This window comes from Nerophis lumbriciformis, linkage group LG03 (genome assembly GCF_033978685.3).
Source record: "Nerophis lumbriciformis linkage group LG03, RoL_Nlum_v2.1, whole genome shotgun sequence".
Taxonomy (NCBI): Eukaryota; Metazoa; Chordata; class Actinopteri; order Syngnathiformes; family Syngnathidae; genus Nerophis; species Nerophis lumbriciformis.
The window spans coordinates 19,983,009-20,002,946 of record NC_084550.2 but is presented as its reverse complement, the minus strand read 5'-3'; the positions used below and the strand labels follow the sequence as shown (position 1 = coordinate 20,002,946).

The 19,938-nt window shown below is 41.8% G+C and overlaps 1 protein-coding gene across 6 annotated transcripts in view; it reads right to left on the bottom strand.

Moving 5' to 3' along the window:
• The window catches only part of LOC133580634 (abl interactor 1-like), a 114,106-nt gene that overhangs the window by 33,235 nt on the left and 60,933 nt on the right, over positions 1-19,938 (bottom strand). For 5 of the 6 annotated variants that reach the window (XR_009812226.1, XR_009812227.1, XR_009812228.1 and 2 more), the window contains exons 4-8: positions 16,941-16,955; positions 16,587-16,726; positions 11,527-11,667; positions 11,278-11,378; positions 8,272-8,487 (exon numbers count right to left, since the gene is read on the bottom strand). Coding sequence is in view for 1 of the 6 variants with exons in the window: in XM_061934874.1 (XP_061790858.1) it covers positions 8,272-8,487; positions 11,278-11,378; positions 11,527-11,667; positions 16,587-16,726; positions 16,941-16,955 (613 nt within the window). In the remaining 5 variants the exon portion in view is untranslated. The remainder of the gene's footprint in view (positions 1-8,271; positions 8,488-11,277; positions 11,379-11,526; positions 11,668-16,586; positions 16,727-16,940; positions 16,956-19,938) is intronic. The other variant, XR_009812229.1, reaches the window with a different exon arrangement.

Sequence of the window (19,938 nt, the reverse complement as noted above, 5' to 3'; positions counted from 1 at the left end):
CTGGCCTGGGAACGCCTCGGGATCCACCGGGAGGAGCTGGACGAAGTGGCTGGGGAGAGGGAAGTCTGGGCTTCCCTGCTTAGGCTGCTGCCCCCGCGACCCGACCTCGGATAAGCGGAAGAAGATGGATGGATGGATGGACACGGTGTAATGATAAGAGTGACAAGTAGATGGCAGTCACACATAAGAGATAGGTGTAGACTGCAATATAATTTTATTTGGTACATGGTGTAATGACAAGTGTGACCAGTAGATGGCAGTCACACATAAGAGATAGGTGTAAACTGCAATATAATTTTATTTGGTACACGGTATTATGATAAGTGTGACCAGTAGATGGCAGTCACACATAAGAGATAGGTGTAGACTGCAATATAATCTTATTTGGTAGACGGTGTAATGATAAATGTGACCAGTAGATGGCAGTCACACTAAGAGATAGGTGTACACTGCAAAATAACCGTATTTGGTACACTGTGTAATGATAAGTGTGACCAGTAGATGGCAGTCACACATAAGAGATAGGTGTAAACTGCAATATAATTTTATTTGGTACACGGTGTAATGATAAGTGTGACCAGTAGATGGCAGTCACACATAAGAGATAGGTGTGGACTGCAATATAATTTTATTTGGTACACGGTGTAATGATAAGTGTGACCAGTAGATGGCAGTCACACATAAGAGATAGGTGTAGACCGCAATATAATTTTATTTGGTACACGGTGTAATGATAAGTTTGACCAGTAGATGGCAGTCACACATAAGAGATAGGTGTAGACTACAATATAATTTTATTTGGTACACGGTGTAATGATAAGTGTGACCAGTAGATGGCAGTCACACATAAGAGATACGTGTAGACTACAATATAATCGTATTTGGTACACGGTGTAATGATAGGTGTGGCCAGTAGATGGCAGTCACACATAAATAAAAGATAGGTGTAGACTGCAATATAACCGTATTTGGTACACTGTGTAATGATAAGTGTGACCAGTAGATGGCAGTCACACATAAGAGATAGGTGTAGACTGCAATATAACCGTATTTGGTACACTGTGTAATGATAAGGATGACCAGTAGATGGCAGTCACACATAAGAGATAGGTGTAGACTGCAATATAATTTTATTTGGTACACAGTGTAATGATAAGTGTGACCAGTAGATGGCAGTCACACATTAGAGATACGTGTAGACTGCAAATAAATCGTATTTGGTACACGGTGTAATGATAAGTGTGACCAGTAGATGGCAGTCACACATAAGAGATAGGTGTAGACTGCAATATAATGGTATTTGGTACAGGGTGTAATGATAAGTGTGACCAGTAGATGGCAGTCACACATAAGAGATAGGTGTAGACTGCAATATAATCTTATTTGGTAGACGGTGTAATGATAAGTGTGACCAGTAGATGGCAGTCACACATAAGAGATAGGTGTACACTGCAAAATAACCGTATTTGGTACACTGTGTAATGATAAGTGTGACCAGTAGATGGCAGTCACACATAAGAGATAGGTGTAAACTGCAATATAATTTTATTTGGTACACGGTGTAATGATAAGTGTGACCAGTAGATGGCAGTCACACATAAGAGATACGTGTAGACTGCAATATAACCGTATTTGGTACACTGTGTAATGATAAGGATGACCAGTAGATGGCAGTCACACATAAGAGATAGGTGTAGACTGCAATATAACCGTATTTGGTACACTGTGTAATGATAAGGATGACCAGTAGATGGCAGTCGCACATAAGAGATAGGTGTAGACTGCAAAATAACCGTATTTGGTACACTGTGTAATGATAAGTGTGACCAGTAGATGGCAGTCACACATAAGAGATAGGTGTAAACTGCAATATAATTTTATTTGGTACACGGTGTAATGATAAGTGTGACCAGTAGATGGCAGTCACACATAAGAGATACGTGTAGACTGCAAAATAACCGTATTTGGTACACTGTGTAATGATAAGTGTGACCAGTAGATGGCAGTCACACATAAGAGATAGGTGTAAACTGCAATATAATTTTACTTGGTACACGGTGTAATGATAAGTGTGACCAGTAGATGGCAGTCACACATAAGAGATACGTGTAGACTGCAATATAATCTTATTTGGTACACGGTGTAATGATAGGTGTGACCAGTAGATGGAAGTCACACATAAGAGATATGTGTAGACTGCAATATAATTGTATTTGGTACACGGTGTAATGATAGGTGTGACCAGTAGACGGCAGTCACACATAAGAGATAGGTGTAGACTGCAATATAATTTTATTTGGTACATTGTGTAATGATAAGTGTGACCAGTAGATGGCAGTCACACATAAGAGATAGGTGTAGACTGCAATATGACTCAAGTAAACAACACCAAAATGTTCCATTGAAAATATAGAACATTACGCACGGCGTTAAAAAAATCCATCAAAATGTTTTAGTATGACTCTGGTAAGCTATGAAGCTTGATGAATTGTACTGTGCTTCAACATCCACCCATCCATTTTCTACCGCTTGTCCCTTTTCGGGGGTCACGGTTGTGACTGCTATGATAGTGCAGTCTACACATATCTCTTATGTTTGACTGCCATCTACTGGTCACACTTCTCATTACCCCATGTACCAAAAAATTGCTTCGAGGTCGGTAAGCACAACCAGAATTATCCCGTACATTATGGATATAAGGCGCACTGTCGAGTTTTGAGGAAAAAAACGGATTTTAAGTGCGCCTTATAGTCCGGAAAATACAGTAATAATGGTGCATCATGTAATAATGTCATACATTTTCCACCTCATTATGTATAAACGCCACATTTTGCATTTAAATTCTTGAATGTATTTATGAATAAATATTGATGCATTGTGTAATAATTATTGCAAAATGTTGTTTTGAATAATAATGTTATATTTTGGTGCATTATGCAATAAACCATTGCAACAGATGCCTCGATTAGAAAGACTATCACTACAACACAAAACATTCAATCTTCATTAGAATCCATTTTAAGAATCTAGTATTGTGTTTCATTGGTCAAACATAAATGAAAATTTTTAAATTTTGTATTTATTTATTTATTTATTTATTTTTTTGTGTGTGTGTGTTGTGTATGTATGTGTTTGTGTATATGTGGGCTTATGTATATGTGTGTGGGTGTATTAATGTGTATATATGTGTGGATGTGTATGTTTATATGTATATGCATGCGTGTGTATATGTGTGTATGTGTATGTATATGTATATGCATATATGTATGTGTGTATGTATGTGTATATGAATGTGTAGGTGTGTGCATGGGTGTGGATGTCCGGTGGCTCAATTGGCCTGGCTGTGGATGAGTTGGGGTAGGTGGGTTGGTGGCCTCGGTGGTAGCCGGGGGTGTGCGTTGTTGTGGTTTACGGGGTCGGTCGCTTTTTTGTTTTGGTTTCGGCGGCCGCGGGTGTTTACGCTGCGGACGGGCGGTGGTGGTGATGGTTGCTGCGGTGATACCAGCGGTTGGCATCGCTGTGTTGGGTTGGAGTGGTTGGGGGACTGTGGCTGGTGTCTGTGCGCTTGTGGGGTTGTGGGGCTGGCTGGCGTTGGCTTGCCGGCTGGTTTGGGGGCTGGCGGGCGGACGGGATGCATTGGCTTCTTCCCCGGTTGGGGGGCTCCTTCCCCTGACCGGGACTCGTATGGGCACGTTGCTGTGTGGATGGCCGGGATGCGGTGTTTGCATTGGGCGTGGGGGCTGTGCGGTTTCTCTGCGTTTGGTTGCCGGTATGGGCTCTGCAGGGTTGGGTTGGGGCGGGCGGGGGCTGGCTTTGTTTGGCGGGGGGAGGGGCTCGCGTGGCGTCACGTTAAAGTGGTCTGGTGTGGGTCACGGGCTGTGGCGGGGGGTGGCGGCCTCCTGGCCGTAGTTCCTGGTTGTCTGCCGCGTGGACTGGGGGGATGTCCGGGCCCTCTACTCCTCCTACTTATAGCGCACACAGTCACACATATATAGGACTTTGGGGATTGTCCTGCGGGGAGGCATGGCGGGGGGTTGAGGATGCCTCCAATGGGGCTCCAGTCCTCCTGTCTTGTCCCCTGCTCGTCCATCCCTCAATCTTAGCTGCATATTAGACACTTAGGATTTGGGGGGCTTGGTTGGTTGGGACCCACCATGACCTTGATGTCCCCCAATTTTAATCGCATTATTAGTTCCCACAAGCATACATATCTCACTCACGCTACAGTACACACATCAATAGGGACTGGAGGTCGGCTGTAACGGCTGACCTCCTAATTTTAACTACACAGTAGACACTCTGGGGGCCTTGTACACATGCATGGGGGGTTTGGGGTTCGGCGCACCCCTCATTGCCTCGTCGGCCGGCAGGGACTGCGGTCTGGTGGCCTGCCAGGCTTTTATTCATTTATTATTGTTATATATATATATATTTTTTTAATGTATTTATTATTTTTATTTTTATTATTTACTTATTTTTATTTTATTTTATTTTTTAAATTTTATTTTTTATTTTATTTTATTTTTTTATTTTTTATTTTTTTAATCTTATTATTTATTTGTGTGTGGCGTCGCGCGGGTCTCACTTCCTGTTGGATGGGGTCCGTGCCCGTGTGGCCCGACCTTGCGCTGTGGGGTCTCTGTTGGTGACTTGGTGTGGTGGCGGCGCAGCCCCCGTGTCTGGTCTGGATGCTGTGTCTCGGTTGTTTGGGCGGTGGTGTGTTTGTGCGGTGGTGTGTTTGTGCGGGTTTGGGTTGGGGTGGGGGGCCTTTTGGTTGGGGGGGTTGTTGGTGTCTCTTGTTTGCGTGTTGGCGTTCGGGCTGACCGGCGGGCTGGCGCCGGCTGGTCTCCGTGGCCCTGGTGGCATGTGGTTGCTGGTCGCAGTTTTTTTTTGATCGCTTTGATTTGATTGGCTGGTGCTGGCTGTCTGGGGTTATTGCGGCTGCTGTTTCTGCTGCCGTTTGTTTGTGGTGTGGGCGCCCGTGGCTGCTGGGTCTGGTGCAGGGGTGTGGCTGATGTTGTGACTGGTGGCAGCGCGCGCGCGTGATGGCTGTCGGGGCTGACGAACTGTGTATATGTATGTATATGTGTGTGTATGTATGTATGTTTATATATGTGTATGTGTACATATGTGTATGTATATGTATATATGTGTATGTGTGGGTATGTATACGTGTATGTGTGTATGTGTATGTATATATGTATGTATGTATGTATATTTCTGGGGGTACGCTCTGGGCCTGCCTGTCAGACGGGGGTCGACGCCTCAGGCTACTGCATCCGAACTGCGTGTCTGGAGCTCCTGGGTCCCGCTGTCCATCCCTTCCGGGTGCCCGTCTTGGTTGGGGCCTGTTGGGCCTAGTCCCTGCGTCTATTGTGGTAGCTTGGTGCTGCAAGGTATTCCGAGGTGCTGCGAGTCGGCCAGTTGCTGGGGTAGTGACCTTGTTTGTCAGCATGTCTGTGATCTTCTTTTAATTCTTTTTTTTTTAAATTAATTAATTAATTTATTTATTTATTTTTTAATATATTTTATTAATATTATTTTTTAATTTTCCCCTCCCTCAGGGGGGGGGCTCGGCGGGGCGGTTGCTGGTTGTTCCATCTCCATCGTTGGGGTCCCTGCGGGTGGGGTGGGTGGTTCCCGTGGCCCTGTGCCTGGGTGGTCCTGCGGCGGCCGGTTTGGGTGGGGTGGCCGGGGGGTGGCCGGGGGCTGGCCTCGCCGCGCTCTCCGGGGGTGGGGGGTGGGCTCGTGGGGGCCCGGTTGCCGGTGGGGCGGGGGCGGTCTTCCCGTCCGGTTGCGGGGAGTCTCTGGGTCCCTCGGGCGGGGCGTCTCGCCTTTCTGCCCGTGTGGGGTGTGGTCTCTCGCTGGCTTGGGGTCTGGCTGTCCCCTGCTTTTCTCGTGCCCTGTCCTCTGCCGGGTGCGTCTGTCTGCGGCCTGCTGCTGGCCCTTGTGGGCGGTACGGTGGGTCGGGCTCTGGGGTTCCTGTCGCTTGGCTGCGTGGGGGCGGTGGTCCCTGGTTCCCTGGGCACCACGCCTCCTGTTTGTGGGTTGGGCTCTCGGGGGTGATGGGGCCGTGCTCTGGCTCCCACGCACTCTGGGAGTCGAATGTATTGTACATGCAAATTCTCATATGCTCACATACGTACATAGGTACTACGCTCCCACATACATACACAAATACAGTACATATTTACCTACCTAATGTTCGTACATCCACACGCACATTCAATATACAAACATACACATACACATACTGTACATATACATTCACTGTACAAACACATATACACATTCTGTACATATACATTCATTGTACAAACACATATACACATTCTGTACATATACAAGTACATATGCATACTTACACTCATGCACATAATCACGTTTCATCAAACATATATTAACGTTGTTGCCCTAGGGTAAACTGGGTGTAACACATGGCACACTGACAAAGCTTAACCTATTGTGACTATAACAATCTACAAGGTTAATGTAGGTTGCTTCTCTTTCTCCCCCTCCATTTTTCTGCATTCTTTCGTATCTCAAGTTATCATTACGTATATGTATTGTTGCATTTAAACAACTGTATTGTTGATAATAAAGGTAAATTATTGGTATTGTTCATTATCAATAGCGCTATTTCTATTGGTATTTGTATTGATCCATTTGTAGTGTAATAATGCTCATTGTCATTTCTGTATTATTTTTTATTTTTCGCTAACTGCTTATTTGCTATTACTTTTACCATCATATTTGTACATGTCATATTTGCTGATGTTGCTCTATTGTTGTTGTTGTTGTTGTTTGCTGTTGTTGTTTTTGTCTCTCTGTCTAATCCCCCTCTTGTCCCCACAATTTCCCCCTCTGTCTTCTTTTTTTTTCTCTTTCTATCCCCTCCTGCTCCGGCCCGGCTGCACTAAATGATAATATAAATACATTTAATAAAGTCAAATACAAATAAGGCAACAAGAGAAGTATCCTACACTTCTCTTTTGTAAAGTAAATCTGAACAGCCGACATGGGCATCTACATCAACTATATGATTTGCCTGAGAAGCTGGACAGGACATTAAAAAAAAAAAAAAAAAAAACATAAATGAAATGTACATGTATTGATTATAATGGAGAATGGGATTGAGAGTTAGAAACAAAGGTAATGAAATATTACTGACATGAACATGACCAATGCATTGAAATGTAGGAATACATACGCTCATACAATTATTGATCATGTCATGATTATACTGTACTGGTGTTGTCCCGATACCAATATTTTTCGACGACGACGAGAAGTGAGCACAGTCCAAGAATGCACAAGTTTGCCACGCCAGCTAAAAACAGTGGTATTGTTTTTCCACTCCATTTCATTTATTACATTTTTTTATATGCTTTAAAAAAAAAAACACTGCTTAAAAAATTCTGGTGACTGAGCTGCCAGTTTTGAAAGTAAAATTTTTATATATTTTTTCAGCTTAATGTATTATATATCTACATGTATGTTCATTTTAAAATCCCCTGAAGGGCAGGGAAAAAGGCGAAACAGGCTTGTAGAGATGAAATAGCCTCTGCGTTTTTTCCTGACCTAACGTATATTCTGCTCTACCCTGGTATTGAGCACTGTATATATGTCATCTGACCACAGAACCTTCCTCCAGAAGGTCTTATGTGATGTCAGATGGAACAAACATTTTTATGTTTGGCCATAATACCCAGCAATATGTTTGGAGGAAAAAAGGTGAGGCCTTTAATCCCAGGAACACCACTCCTACCGTCAAGCATGATGGTGGTAGTATTAGCTAGAATTAAGGTTTTCGAATGGCCTTCCCAAAGTCCTGACTGTGTGGACAATGCTGAAGAAACAAGTCCATGGCAGAAAACCAACAAATTTAGCTGAACTGCACCAATTTTGTCAAGAGGAGTGGTCAAAAATTCAAGCAGAAGCTTGTGGATGGCTACCAAAAGCGCCTTATTGCAGTGAAACTTGCCAAGGGACATGTAAGCAAATATTAACATTGCTGTATGTATACTTTTGACCCAGCACATTTGCTCACATTTTCAGTAGACCCATAATAAATTCATAAAAGAACCAAACTTCATGAATGTTTTTTTGTGACCGACAAGTATGTGCTCCAATCACTCTATCACCAAAAAAATAAGAGTTGTAGAAATGATTGGAAACTCAAGACAGCATTATGTTCTTTACAAGTGTATGTCAACTTTTGACCACGACTGTATATATGAACAGGTATAAATGCATGGAAAATACAGTTACCTGAGTTTTGTGGGAAGGCCGGACCCCCGTTGATTTGGGGCTGCTGAGAAGATAGAGAGGGAGCACGGCGGTATGTCCCTGTGGCCGACACCATGGAGGCCGAGGAGGTGGTGGAGGAGTTGTGGCGCGAGATCTGTCGGGAGATGGTGCCAAACTGGGACATGGGGATCGGGCCGAGCCCCGGACCTTGGGGCACTGAAGCAGAGGACGTCACCACTGTGGAAGTAGGAAGAGCATCTTTAGCCTGTTGCTTTAAATAGTAAATATATAATAAATGATGTAAATAAATAAAGTCGGGATTTTTTTCTGTTTAAATAGTCTGGGATTTTTTCTGTCACAAAGTTGGCATTTTTTCTGTCAAAAAGTCTAGGTTTTTTTTCTGTCAAAAAGTCAGGATTTTTCTCTGTTAAAAAAAATTAGGGTTTTTTCTGTCAAAAAATCAGGATTTTTCCACTGTTAAAAAATCTGGATTTTTTCTGTCAAAAAGTCGGGAGTTTTCTCTGTCAAAAAATCGGGATTTTTTCCGTCAAAAAGTCAGGCTTTTTTTTTTGTCAAAAAAATCGGGATATTTTCTGTCAAAAAGTGGGGATTTTTTCTGTCAAAAAAATCGGGATTTTTCTGTCAAAAAGTCGGGATATGTTCTGTCAAAAAGTCAGGATTTTTCACTGTCAAAAAGTCTGGATTTTTTTCTGCCAAAAAGTCTGGATTTTTTTCTGTCAAAAAGTCTGGATTTTTTCTGTCAAAAATTCTGGATTTTTTCTGTCAAAAAGGCGGGATGTTTTCTGTCAAAATGGCGAGATTCTTTCTGTCAAAAATTCTGGATTTTTCTCTGTTAAAAAATCGGGATTTTTTTTTCTATCAAACAATCGGGATTTCTTTGGTCAAAAAGTCGGGATTTTTTCTGTCAAAAAGTCTGGATTTTTTCTGTCTAAAAATCGGGATGTTCTCTGTCAAAAAAATCTGAATTTTTTCCGTCAAAAAGTCAGGATTTTTCTGTCAAAAAGTCAGGATATTGTACTGTTAAAAAGTCTGGATTTGTTTCTGTCAAAAAGTCTGCATTTTTCTGTCAAAAAGTCGGCATTTTTTCCGTCAAAAAGTCGGCATTTTTTCCGTCAAAAAGTCGGCATTTTTTCTGTCAAAAAGTCTGCATTTTTTCTGTCAAAAAAATCGGGATTTTTCTGTCAAAAAGTATGGATTTTTTTCTGTCAAAAAGTCTGGATTTTTTCTGTCAAAAAGTCTGAATTTTTTCTGTCAAAAAGTCTGGATTTTTTCTGTCAATAAGTCTGGATTTTTTCTGTCAAAAAGTCTGGATCTTTCCTGTCAAAAAGTCGGCATTTTTTCTGTCAAAAAGTCGGCATTTTTTCTGTCAAAAAATCTGGATTTTTCCTGTCAAAAAGTCAGGATTTTTCCTGTCCAAAAGTCTGGATTTTTTTCTGTCAAAAAATCGGGATTTTTCCTGTCAAAAAATCAGGATTTTTCCTGTCAAAAAATCAGGATTTTTCCTGTCAAAAAGTCAGGATTTTTTCTGTCAAAAAGTCAGGATTTTTTCTGTCAAAAAATCGGGATATTCTCTGTCAAAAAGTCAGGATTTTTTCTGTCAAAAAGTCGGGATTTTTCACTGTTAAAAAGTCAGGACTTTTTTTGTCAAAAAATCGGGATTTTGTCTGTTAAAAAATTGGGGTTTTTAACTGTTAAAAAGTCTGGATTTTTTTTCTGTCAAAAAGTCTGGATTTTTCTCTGTTAAAAAATCGGGATTTTTTTCTATCAAAAAATCTGGATTTTTTTTTGTCAAAAAGTCTGGATTTTTTCTGTCAAAAAGTGGATTTTTTCTGTCTAAAAGTCGGGATTTTTCACTGTTAAAAAGTCGGGACTTTTTCTCTGTCAAAAAAATCTGAATTTTTTCCGTCAAAAGTCGGGATTTTTTCTGTCCAAAAATCAGGATATTTTACTGTTAAAAAGTCTGCATTTTTTCTGTCAAAAAATCGGGATATTCCCTGTCAAAAAGTCAGGATTTTTTTCTGTCAAAAAGTCTGGATTTTTTCCGTCAAAAAGTCGGCATTTTTTTCTGTCAAAAAATCTGGATTTTTCTGTCAAAAAGTCTGGATTTTTCTTCCGTCAAAAAGTCTGGATTTTCTGTCCAAAAGTCTGGATTTTTTCTATCAAAAAGTCTGGATTTTTCCTGTCAAAAAATCTGGATTTTTCCTGTCAAAAAGTCAGGATTTTTTCTGTCAAAAAGTCTGCATTTTTTCTGTCAAAAAATCGGGATATTCCCTGTCAAAAAGTCAGGATTTGTTCTGTCAAAAAGTCGGGATTTTTCACTGTTAAAAAGTCGGGACTTTTTTTGTAAAAAAAAATCCGGATTTTGTCTGTTAAAAAATTGGGGTTTTTAACTGTTAAAAAGTCTGGATTTTTTTCTGTCAAAAAGTCTGGATTTTTTTCTGTCAAAAAGTCTGGATTTTTTCTGTCAAAAAGTCTGGATTTTTTCTGTCAAAAAGTCTGGATTTCTTTCTGTCAAAAAGTCTGTTTTTTTCTGTCAAAAAAATCTGGATTTTTCCTGTCAAAAAGTTGGGATTTTTGTCTGTCAAAAAAAATCGGGACTTTTCACTGTTAAAAAGTCTGGATTTTTTCTGTCAAAAAGTCAGTTTTTTTCACTGTTAAAAAGTCTGCATTGTTCGAGATTTTTTTTCCGTCAAAAAAATCGGGATTTTTTTCTGTCAAAAAGTTTGGATTTTTTTCTGTCAAAAAGTCTGGATTTTTTCTGTAAAAAGTAGAGATTTTTATGTCAAAAAGTCGGCATTTTTTATGTGAAAAAGTCGGCATTTTTTTATGCCAAAATGTCGGCATTTTTTCTATTCAAAATTTGGGATTTTTCACTGTTAAAAAGTCAGGGTTTTTCTGTCAAAAAGTCAGCATTTTTTCTGTCAAAACGTTGCCGTTTTTTCTGTCAAAAATGTGTTGAGTGCAGCCGAGACAAAACAAGTAGATCTCACAGCTGCGGGGACTCACCTTGGCCCATACTGGGAGGGGACGGTGTAGGGACCGCTAAGGGGACACCAACGCCACTGCTCCCACTGTTTTCCCTGCCGCCACTTCCACCACTGCTGCCGCTGCAAAAAAAAAGTAATCAAACCATTCCATGAATACTCTAGACATCTTATCATTACATGCATTTAATCTCACTGTCCAGTATATGAACACATGTGCTTTATCCATGAATCCTGTACAGTTTTCAAACAAACATGTGGTCAACTCTACCTGTGTGTCCTGGGCCTCTGATTTAGCGAGGCTGTGCGTGCAGGGCTCTGCTGGCTGCCCAGCCGGGCCGGGCTGGTCATGTAGTCGTTGGGCACCACTGGAGGCTTCACAGGCTCCAGGGTCTTGTAGGGGGTGTTGCGCCTGTACAGGATAGAGATCGCCATACAAATAATGGCGATTTACACTATATGACTGATGTCTTGCAGGACTTAACAGTAGAGTAGATCATAAATTATCAAGGTCAGAACATGCCCAGGATGTGTGCGCAGAAATGGGAAGAACAATCACAATGATTAACTTAATATGTATGCATATTTTTTGACAAGCAGTTATTGTATAGGCTCTGATGTTATCAAACATTGGCCACTGTCCAACTGTATGGTCAAATACCATCTCAGAAATGATAAAGAAGTTACAAAACATACGAAACAGAGCAGTACGACTGGTACTTCATGGTAACTTTTACACCAGCACTAAATTAATGCATCATAAATTAAAGTGGTTATTGGTCCATGATAGACTACTATAATCTTTAATATCTTTATTTAGAACGGTTTCGGACATTAAAATTCACTACATTCTTAACAGAATGTATTGTTTAGTTCGGAAAGAAATAATCATGCCACCAGATATGTTTCTTCAAACAAATGCATTTTACCTAAGATAGCAACAAAATGTATGAATGGATTATCCTTCCCGATTTTCGAAATAAAGGGAAGGTGGGACACCAGTCGGTAGTTTACCATGAGGTCAGGATCGAGGTTAGGTCTTTTGAGCAGAGGATGAATAACCGCTTTTTTGAATGCTAGGGGAACAGTGCCAGAGGAAAGTGATATGTTAATAATATTTAGCACTGATGGACCTAATATTACAAATAGTTCCTTGATAAGTTTCCAAGGAAGTGGGTCAAGTAAACATGTTGTTTGTTTTATCCCACGCCGCAGGAGTTCCTCTAATGTTATTTCATCAAAAAGAGAGAGACTATTTTGGAGGGCAATATCCGTCGTATATACAGTCGTATCTGTGTTAATAGAACCCAGTTGTAGCTTGGATGCGTTGTCTTTAATCTGCTTTCTAATGAGATTTTTTCTGTCAATAAATCTGGATTTTTTCTGTCAAAAAGTCTGGATTTTTTTTGTCAAAAAGGTGGGATTTTTTTCTGTCAAAAAGGCGGGATTTTTTTCTGTCAAAAAGGCGGGATTTTTTCTGTCAAAATGTCGGGATTTTTCTGTCAAAAAGTCGGGATTTTTAATTGTAAAAATTCTGGATTTTTTCTGTCAATAAGTCTGGATTTTTTCTGTCAAGAAATCTGGATTTTTTTTCTGTTAAGAAGTCAGGATTTTCTTCTGTCAAAAAGTCTGGATTTTTTTCTGTCAAAAAGTCTGGATGTTTTCTGTCAAAAAATCGGGATTTTTTTCTGTCAACATTTCGGGATTTTTTTCTGTCAAAAAAATCAGTATTTTTCTGTCAAAACATCGGGATTTTTTTCTGTCAAAAAGTCTGGATGTTTTCTGTCAAAAAGTCTGGATTTTTCTGTCAAAAAGTCTGGATTTTTTCCGCCAAAAAGTCGGCATTTTTTCTGTAAAAAAGTCGGCAGTTCAATTTTCTTATTAAATAAATTCATGAAGTCATCTGCCGAGTGGGTGGAGCTACTGGGAGGAGTCCCTTGTTGAGTTAGCGATGCTACTGTACTGAACACATATTTAGGATCGTTTTTGTTGAGGCAGATGAGATTTGAGTAGTAATTAGCTTTAGCTAAGGTAAGCGTGCGTTTATAAGTTATTAAACTAACACTCCATGCTTGATGGAAAACCTCAAGTTTAGTCGCGCACCATTCGTGTTCAAGCTTTCTACATGATAATTTATGAGCTCTAGTTTCTTCTGTAAATTTTTGTCAGTAGAGTAGTTTTCTATGATTCTTAACCATAGGACTATTGTTGGGTCTACATCCAGTAGAGGGCGGCAAAAAAAAAATCTGTTTCTGAACTGTGGTCCGTATGGCCTGCAGCAATACTCAGGTGTAATACACTTCTCCACCACTTGTGGCAGTAATGACAATATTAAACAAACATAAAAAGTCTGGAGCTAAAGTCATAAAGATTTCTTCAGCGCAAAAATGATGACTCATGTAGTGAAGCTGAATTTTAATTTTTTCTTTAATTTTGTTGACATTTTAAATGAACATATTTTTTAATAATTTTGTTAATTTTAGCACTACACACCTGTATGTACATTTATTTTTCATTAGTTATTCTTAAGTCCGTTTTTATCGAATATATTTGAGACACTTGTGATTTAGGGCTGTATAAATAAACATTGATTGATTGGCATTGAGTACTGATTTTTCTAATCAGCCTGACCCAAGCCTAAGGATCATGTGTTAACTAAATAATTAACTTTGTGATTGACATATGATTTCATATCATTTGACAAGTTTGTTAACTGTAAGTACATTAGTTATAAATATTCCATCCATCCATCTTCTTCCGCTTATCCGAGGTCGGGTCGCGGGGGCAGCAGCCTACGCAGGGAAGCCCAGACTTCCCTCTCCCCAGCCACTTCGTCCAGCTCTTCCTGTGGGACCCCGAGGCGTTCCCAGGCCAGCCGGGAGACATAGTCTTCCCAACGTGTCCTGGGTCTTCCCCGCGGCCTCCTACCGGTCGGACGTGCCCTAAACACCTCCCTAGGGAGGCGTTCGGGTGGCATCCTGACCAGATGCCCGAAACACCTCATCTGGCTCCTCTCGATGTGGAGGAGCAGCGGCTTTACTTTGAGCTCCTCCCGGATGGCAGAACTTCTCACCCTATCTCTAAGGGAGAGCCCCGCCACCCGACAGAGGAAACTCATTTCGGCCGCTTGTACCCGTGGTCTTGTCCTTTCGGTCATAACCCAAAGCTCATGACCATAGGTGAGGATGGGAACGTAGATCGACCGGTAAATTGAGAGCTTTGCCTTCCGGCTCAGTTCCTTCTTCACCACAACGGATCGATACAGCGTCCGCATTACTGAAGATGCCGCACCGATCCACCTGTCGATCTCACGATCCACTCTTCCCTCACTTGTGAACAAGACTCCGAGGTACTTGAACTCCTCCACTTGGGGCAGGGTCTCCTCCCCAACCCGGAGATGGCACTCCACCCTTTTCCGGGCGAGAACCATGGACTCGGACTTGGAGGTGCTGATTCTCATCCCAGTCGCTTCACACTCGGCTGCGAACCGATCCAGCGAGAGCTGAAGATCCTGGCCAGATGAAGCCATCAGGACCACATCATCTGCAAAAAGCAGAGACCTAATCCTGCAGCCACCAAACCGGATCCCCTCAACGCCTTGACTGCGCCTAGAAATTCTGTCCATAAAAGTTATGAACAGAATCGGTGACAAAGGGCAGCCTTGGCGGAGTCCAACCCTCACTGGAAACAGGTCCGACTTACTGCCAGCAATGCGGACCAAGCTCTGACACTGATCATACAGGGAGCGGACCGCCAAAATCAGACAGTCCGATACCCCATACTCTCAGAGCACTCCCCACAGGACTTCCCGAGGGACACGGTCGAATGCCTTCTCCAAGTCCACAAAGCACATGTAGACTGGTTGGGAAAACTCCCATGCACCCTCAAGGACCCTGTCGAGAGTATAGAGCTGGTCCACAGTTCCACGACCAGGACGAAAACCACACTGTTCCTCCTGAATCCGAGGTTCGACTATCCGGCGTAGCCTCCTCTCCAGTACACCTGAATAGACCTTACCAGGAAGGCTGAGGAGTGTGATCCCACGATAGTTAGAACACACCCTCCGGTTCCCCTTCTTAAAGAGAGGAACCACCACCCCGGTCTGCCAATCCAGAGGTACCGCCCCCGATGTCCACGCGATGCTGCAGAGTCTTGTCAACCAAGACAGCCCCACAGCATCCAGAGCCTTAAGTACATTAGTTATAAATATTGCATACAATTAAAATCAAGAGTAAGATTACTAATTCAGTGTTAATATTTGAATGGTCCCCTGGGGGAGCACGGCGGTATGTCCCTGTAATGGAAAAGTTGGGCTCCTCGGTCAAAAAGGTTAAGAACCCCTGGTGTGTTATATACATGTTTTTAAGAATTGTAAATGTAATTGTATGAACGTATGTCTGTATTTTTTCCCCAATGCTGATGGGGATCCAAATTAAATTAAAGCTGCAAGCAGCGATGGACGGGACCGACTTTGAGGGCTCATAAAATCCAAACCGGAGCAGTAATTAAAACTCTTTCATCAACTTTTAATCAGAAGGGTTCAATCTCTCTCCTGTGCTAATTTGAAGCCGACACGACAAACGCGCTCACAGGAGATAATGTTTGAAAAAAGGTGACTGTTTTTACACAACTTTTGTTTTTACACAACTTTTGTTTTGAAGGGGGAATTGCAAACTTCCTGTTGATTTTTGCTGGGGGTTGTCAGTATATGAAATATAGGTCTAAGTGAGACCTACATAGAGGTTTTTGTTTCATGTCTCTAAGACATTCCTACTGGGAGTTACAGGCAGTTTTGTCTGAGTTTTCTTCCTAGGAGCAGTTGTGTCTGTGTTTTCTTCCTAGGGGGCGCTAGAGCGCAATTTTGAGTTTTGGGGTTTGGTTTTTTATTAGATCGCAATTTTCGCCAGTCCTGATGTGTGTGTCCAGTTTGGTGAGTTTTGAAGCATGTTAAGGGGGTCAAATTACAGCTCAAAGAGGCGGCGGTATAATAATAAAACGCTAGAAATACAATAGGGTCCTCTGTCCCAAAGGGACTCGGTTCCTAATAAACAAACTTATTAGCCTATAGGGTCTAATCCACTATTAATTGATTACGAGGTGTGTCTCCATACCTTTGTCAATGGTATTATTGACATATACAAGAAATCAGCCTTAAAGAGCCTAACTTCTTGATACAACCAGCTTTGAATGGTTATTTAAACCTTGAAATTGGTCATTCAATCATGTCAAGCAGTAGTGTAATCACTCAAATTGTAACACAATCGTTTACACAGTAAAACACCAGTTGTTGTATTAACTATGAACCATTATTCAGACAGGTCCAGGCCTTACCCTAAGGTACCGCGGCCCCCCATTGGAGGGCTCGGTGGTTTCTGTGTTGGGGGGTTGGTCCGAGACAGCGTCCCTGTCCCTGTCCCTGTCCCTGTCCCTGTCCCTGGGTTTCCCCGTCCCGCAGCATTGTTCCCGTTTTGCTACAAGGGCAGAGACCAGGTAAAGAAAACTGTGTATGATCCATTAACAACTTGCTGGTGAACATTAACATTGAGGGGTCACTAAGCAATATTTTCATGTATGGTTCATGGCTAAAGGTGATGAACGTTTATAAAACAATTGATGGAATGAATATAGTGAGTGCATAATGTTGAATACATTCTGATAGAGAAGAGGAAGGTCATTATCTCTTACCTTGGCTTTAAGCCACTGAATGCAAGTGAGAGAAGGCAGAAACAAGGAAATGCTCATTGGTTAATAGTTAAATAAGCAGCCATTTAGTTCAGCAACAATAAGTAACAAGAAGGTATGAAATAAGTAGAGACGGGCGGGATAGCACATAGTGACCCCTGGATCCCACAACCAAACAAAGGGGGAAATATTTCAGTAACTCAAGACTCAAGAGCAAAAACAAAGAAATGAGCTTCTCCCTCTGGCAGGGAAATGTTGTCCTCTCAGAGACCCTTCCATCTCCTTCTGGCTGCCAAGAACCCTGTGGTGACACTTGACAACTGACTGTTCCGTTCTGCCAACAAAGCTGTGACAACGGTGAAGGTTCTACACAACAAGTAACGCTTTGTTACTGCTTCTAAAGGGGAACATTATCAGCAGACCTATGTAAGCGTCAATATATACCTTGATGTTGCAGAAAAAAGACCATATATTTTTTTAACCGATTTCCAAACTCTAAATGGGTGAATTTTGGCGAATTAAACGCCTTTCTATTATTCGCTCTTGTGACGTCACATCGGGAAGCAATCCGCCATTTTCTCAAACATTACAAACACCGAGTCAATTCAGCTCTGTTATTTTCCGTTTTGTCGACTGTTTTCCGTACCTTGGAGACATCATGCCTCGTCGGTGTGTTGTCGGAGGGTGTAACAACACGAACAGGGACGGATTCAAGTTGCACCAGTGGCCCAAAGATGCGAAAGTGGCAAGAAATTGGACGTTTCTTCCGCACACTTTACCGACGAAAGCTATGCTACGACAGAGATGGCAAGAATGTGTGGATATCCTGCGACACTCAAAGCAGATGCATTTCCAACGATAGAGTAAAAAAAAACGCTGCCAGAACCCCATTGAATCAGCCGGAGTGTGTATTCAGAGACAAAAGACCTCGATAGCACGGCAAGCTGGCACGCTGTTAATACAGATTGTAGAGGGCGCCAAATGTTGTACCATCATGGCACACCCTTATTATAGCTGTAAGGGTGAAAATCCGTGAATATTAATCCCGGGAATTTTCTGCGAGAGGCACTGAAATCCAAAAGTCTCACGGGAAAATTGGGGGGTTCAGCAAGTAAGCTGCTGAGCCGCATCAGAGTGATCAAAGAGCCGCATGCGGCTCCGGAGCCGCGGGTTGCCGACCCCTGACCTAGTTCATAGTTGTTAGTTTCCTTTAATGCCAAACAAACACATACCAATCGTTGGTTAGAAGGCGATCGCCGAATTCGTCCTCGCTTTCTCCCTTGTCGCTGGCTGTCGTGTCGTTTTCGTCGGTTTCGCTTGCATACGGTTCAAACCGATATGGCTCAATAGCTTCAGTTTCTTCTTCAATTTCGTTTTCGCTACCTGCCTCCACACTACAACCATCCGTTTCAATACATGCGTAATCGGTTGAATCGCTTAAGCCGCTGAAATCCGAGTCTGAATCCGAGCTAATGTCGCTATAGCTTGCTGTTCTATGCGCCATGTTTGTTTGTGTTGGCATCACTATGTGACGTCACAGGAAAATGGACGGGTGTATATAACGATGGTTAAAATCAGGCACTTTGAAGCTTTTTTTAGGGATATTGCGTGATGGGTAAAATTTTGAAAAAAACTTCGAAAAATAAAATAAGCCACTGGGAACTGATTTGTAATGGCTTTAACCCTTCTGAAATTGTGATAATGTTCCCCTTTAAGTAATGGTTCATCAACTCAAGACTGCAACAAAACAAATAATAATTTGGATGTACAGTTTCCAATAATTTCTACAACTCTTTTTTTGTGATAAAGTAATTGGAGCACATACTTGTTTCATCTGACATCACATGGACAAAGATAAGACCTTCTGGAGGAACGCTCTGTGGTCAGATGAAACAAAAATTGAGCTGTTTGGCCACAATACCCAGCAATATGTTTGGAGGAGAAACGGTGAGGCCTCTAATCCCAGGAACACCACTCCTACCGTCAAGCATGGTGGTGGTAGTATTATGCTCTCGGCCTGTTTTGCTGCCAATGGAACTGGTGCTTTACAGAGAGTAAATGGGACAATGAAAAAGGAGGATTACCTCCAAATAAAATCATCAGCCTGGAGGTTGGGTCTTGGGCGCAGTTGGGTGTTCCAACAGGACAATGACCCCAAACACACGTCAAAGGTGGTTAAGGAATGGCTAAATCAGGCTAGAATGAAGGTTTTAGAATGGCTATCCCAAAATCCTGACTTAAACGTGTGGACAATGCTGAAGAAACAAGTCCATGTCAGAAAACCAACAAATTTAGCTGAACTGCACCAATTTAGTCAAGAGGAGTGGTCAACAATTCAAGCAGAAGCTTGTGGATGGCTACCAAAAGTGCCTTATTGCAGTGAAACTTGCCAAGGGACATGTACAGTAAGTCATTTTCAGTAAACCCATAATAAATTCATAAAAGAACCAAACTTCATGAAAGTTCAAGTATGTGCTCCAATCACTCTATCACAAAAAATTAAGAGTTGTACAAACCCCGTTTCCATATGAGTTGGGAAATTGTGTTAGATGTAAATATAAACGGAATACAATGATTTGCAAATCATTTTCAACCCGTATTCAATTGAATACACTACATAGACAAGATATTTGATGTTCAAACTCATAAACTTTTTTTTTTTTTTTGCAAATAATAAATAACTTAGAATTTCATGGCTGCAACATGTGCCAAAGTAGTTGGGAAAGGGCATGTTCACCACTGTGTTACATGGCCTTTCCTTTTAACAACACTCAGTAAACGTTTGGGAACTGAGGAGACACATTTTTTAAGCTTCTCAGGTGGAATTCTTTCCCATTCTTGCTTGATGTACAGCTTAGGTTGTTCAACAGTCCGGGGGTCTCCGTTGTGCTATTTTAGGCTTCATAATGCGCCACACATTTTCAATGGGAGACAGGTCTGGACTACAGGCAGGCCAGTCTAGTACCCGCACTCTTTTACTATGAAGCCACGTTGATGTAAC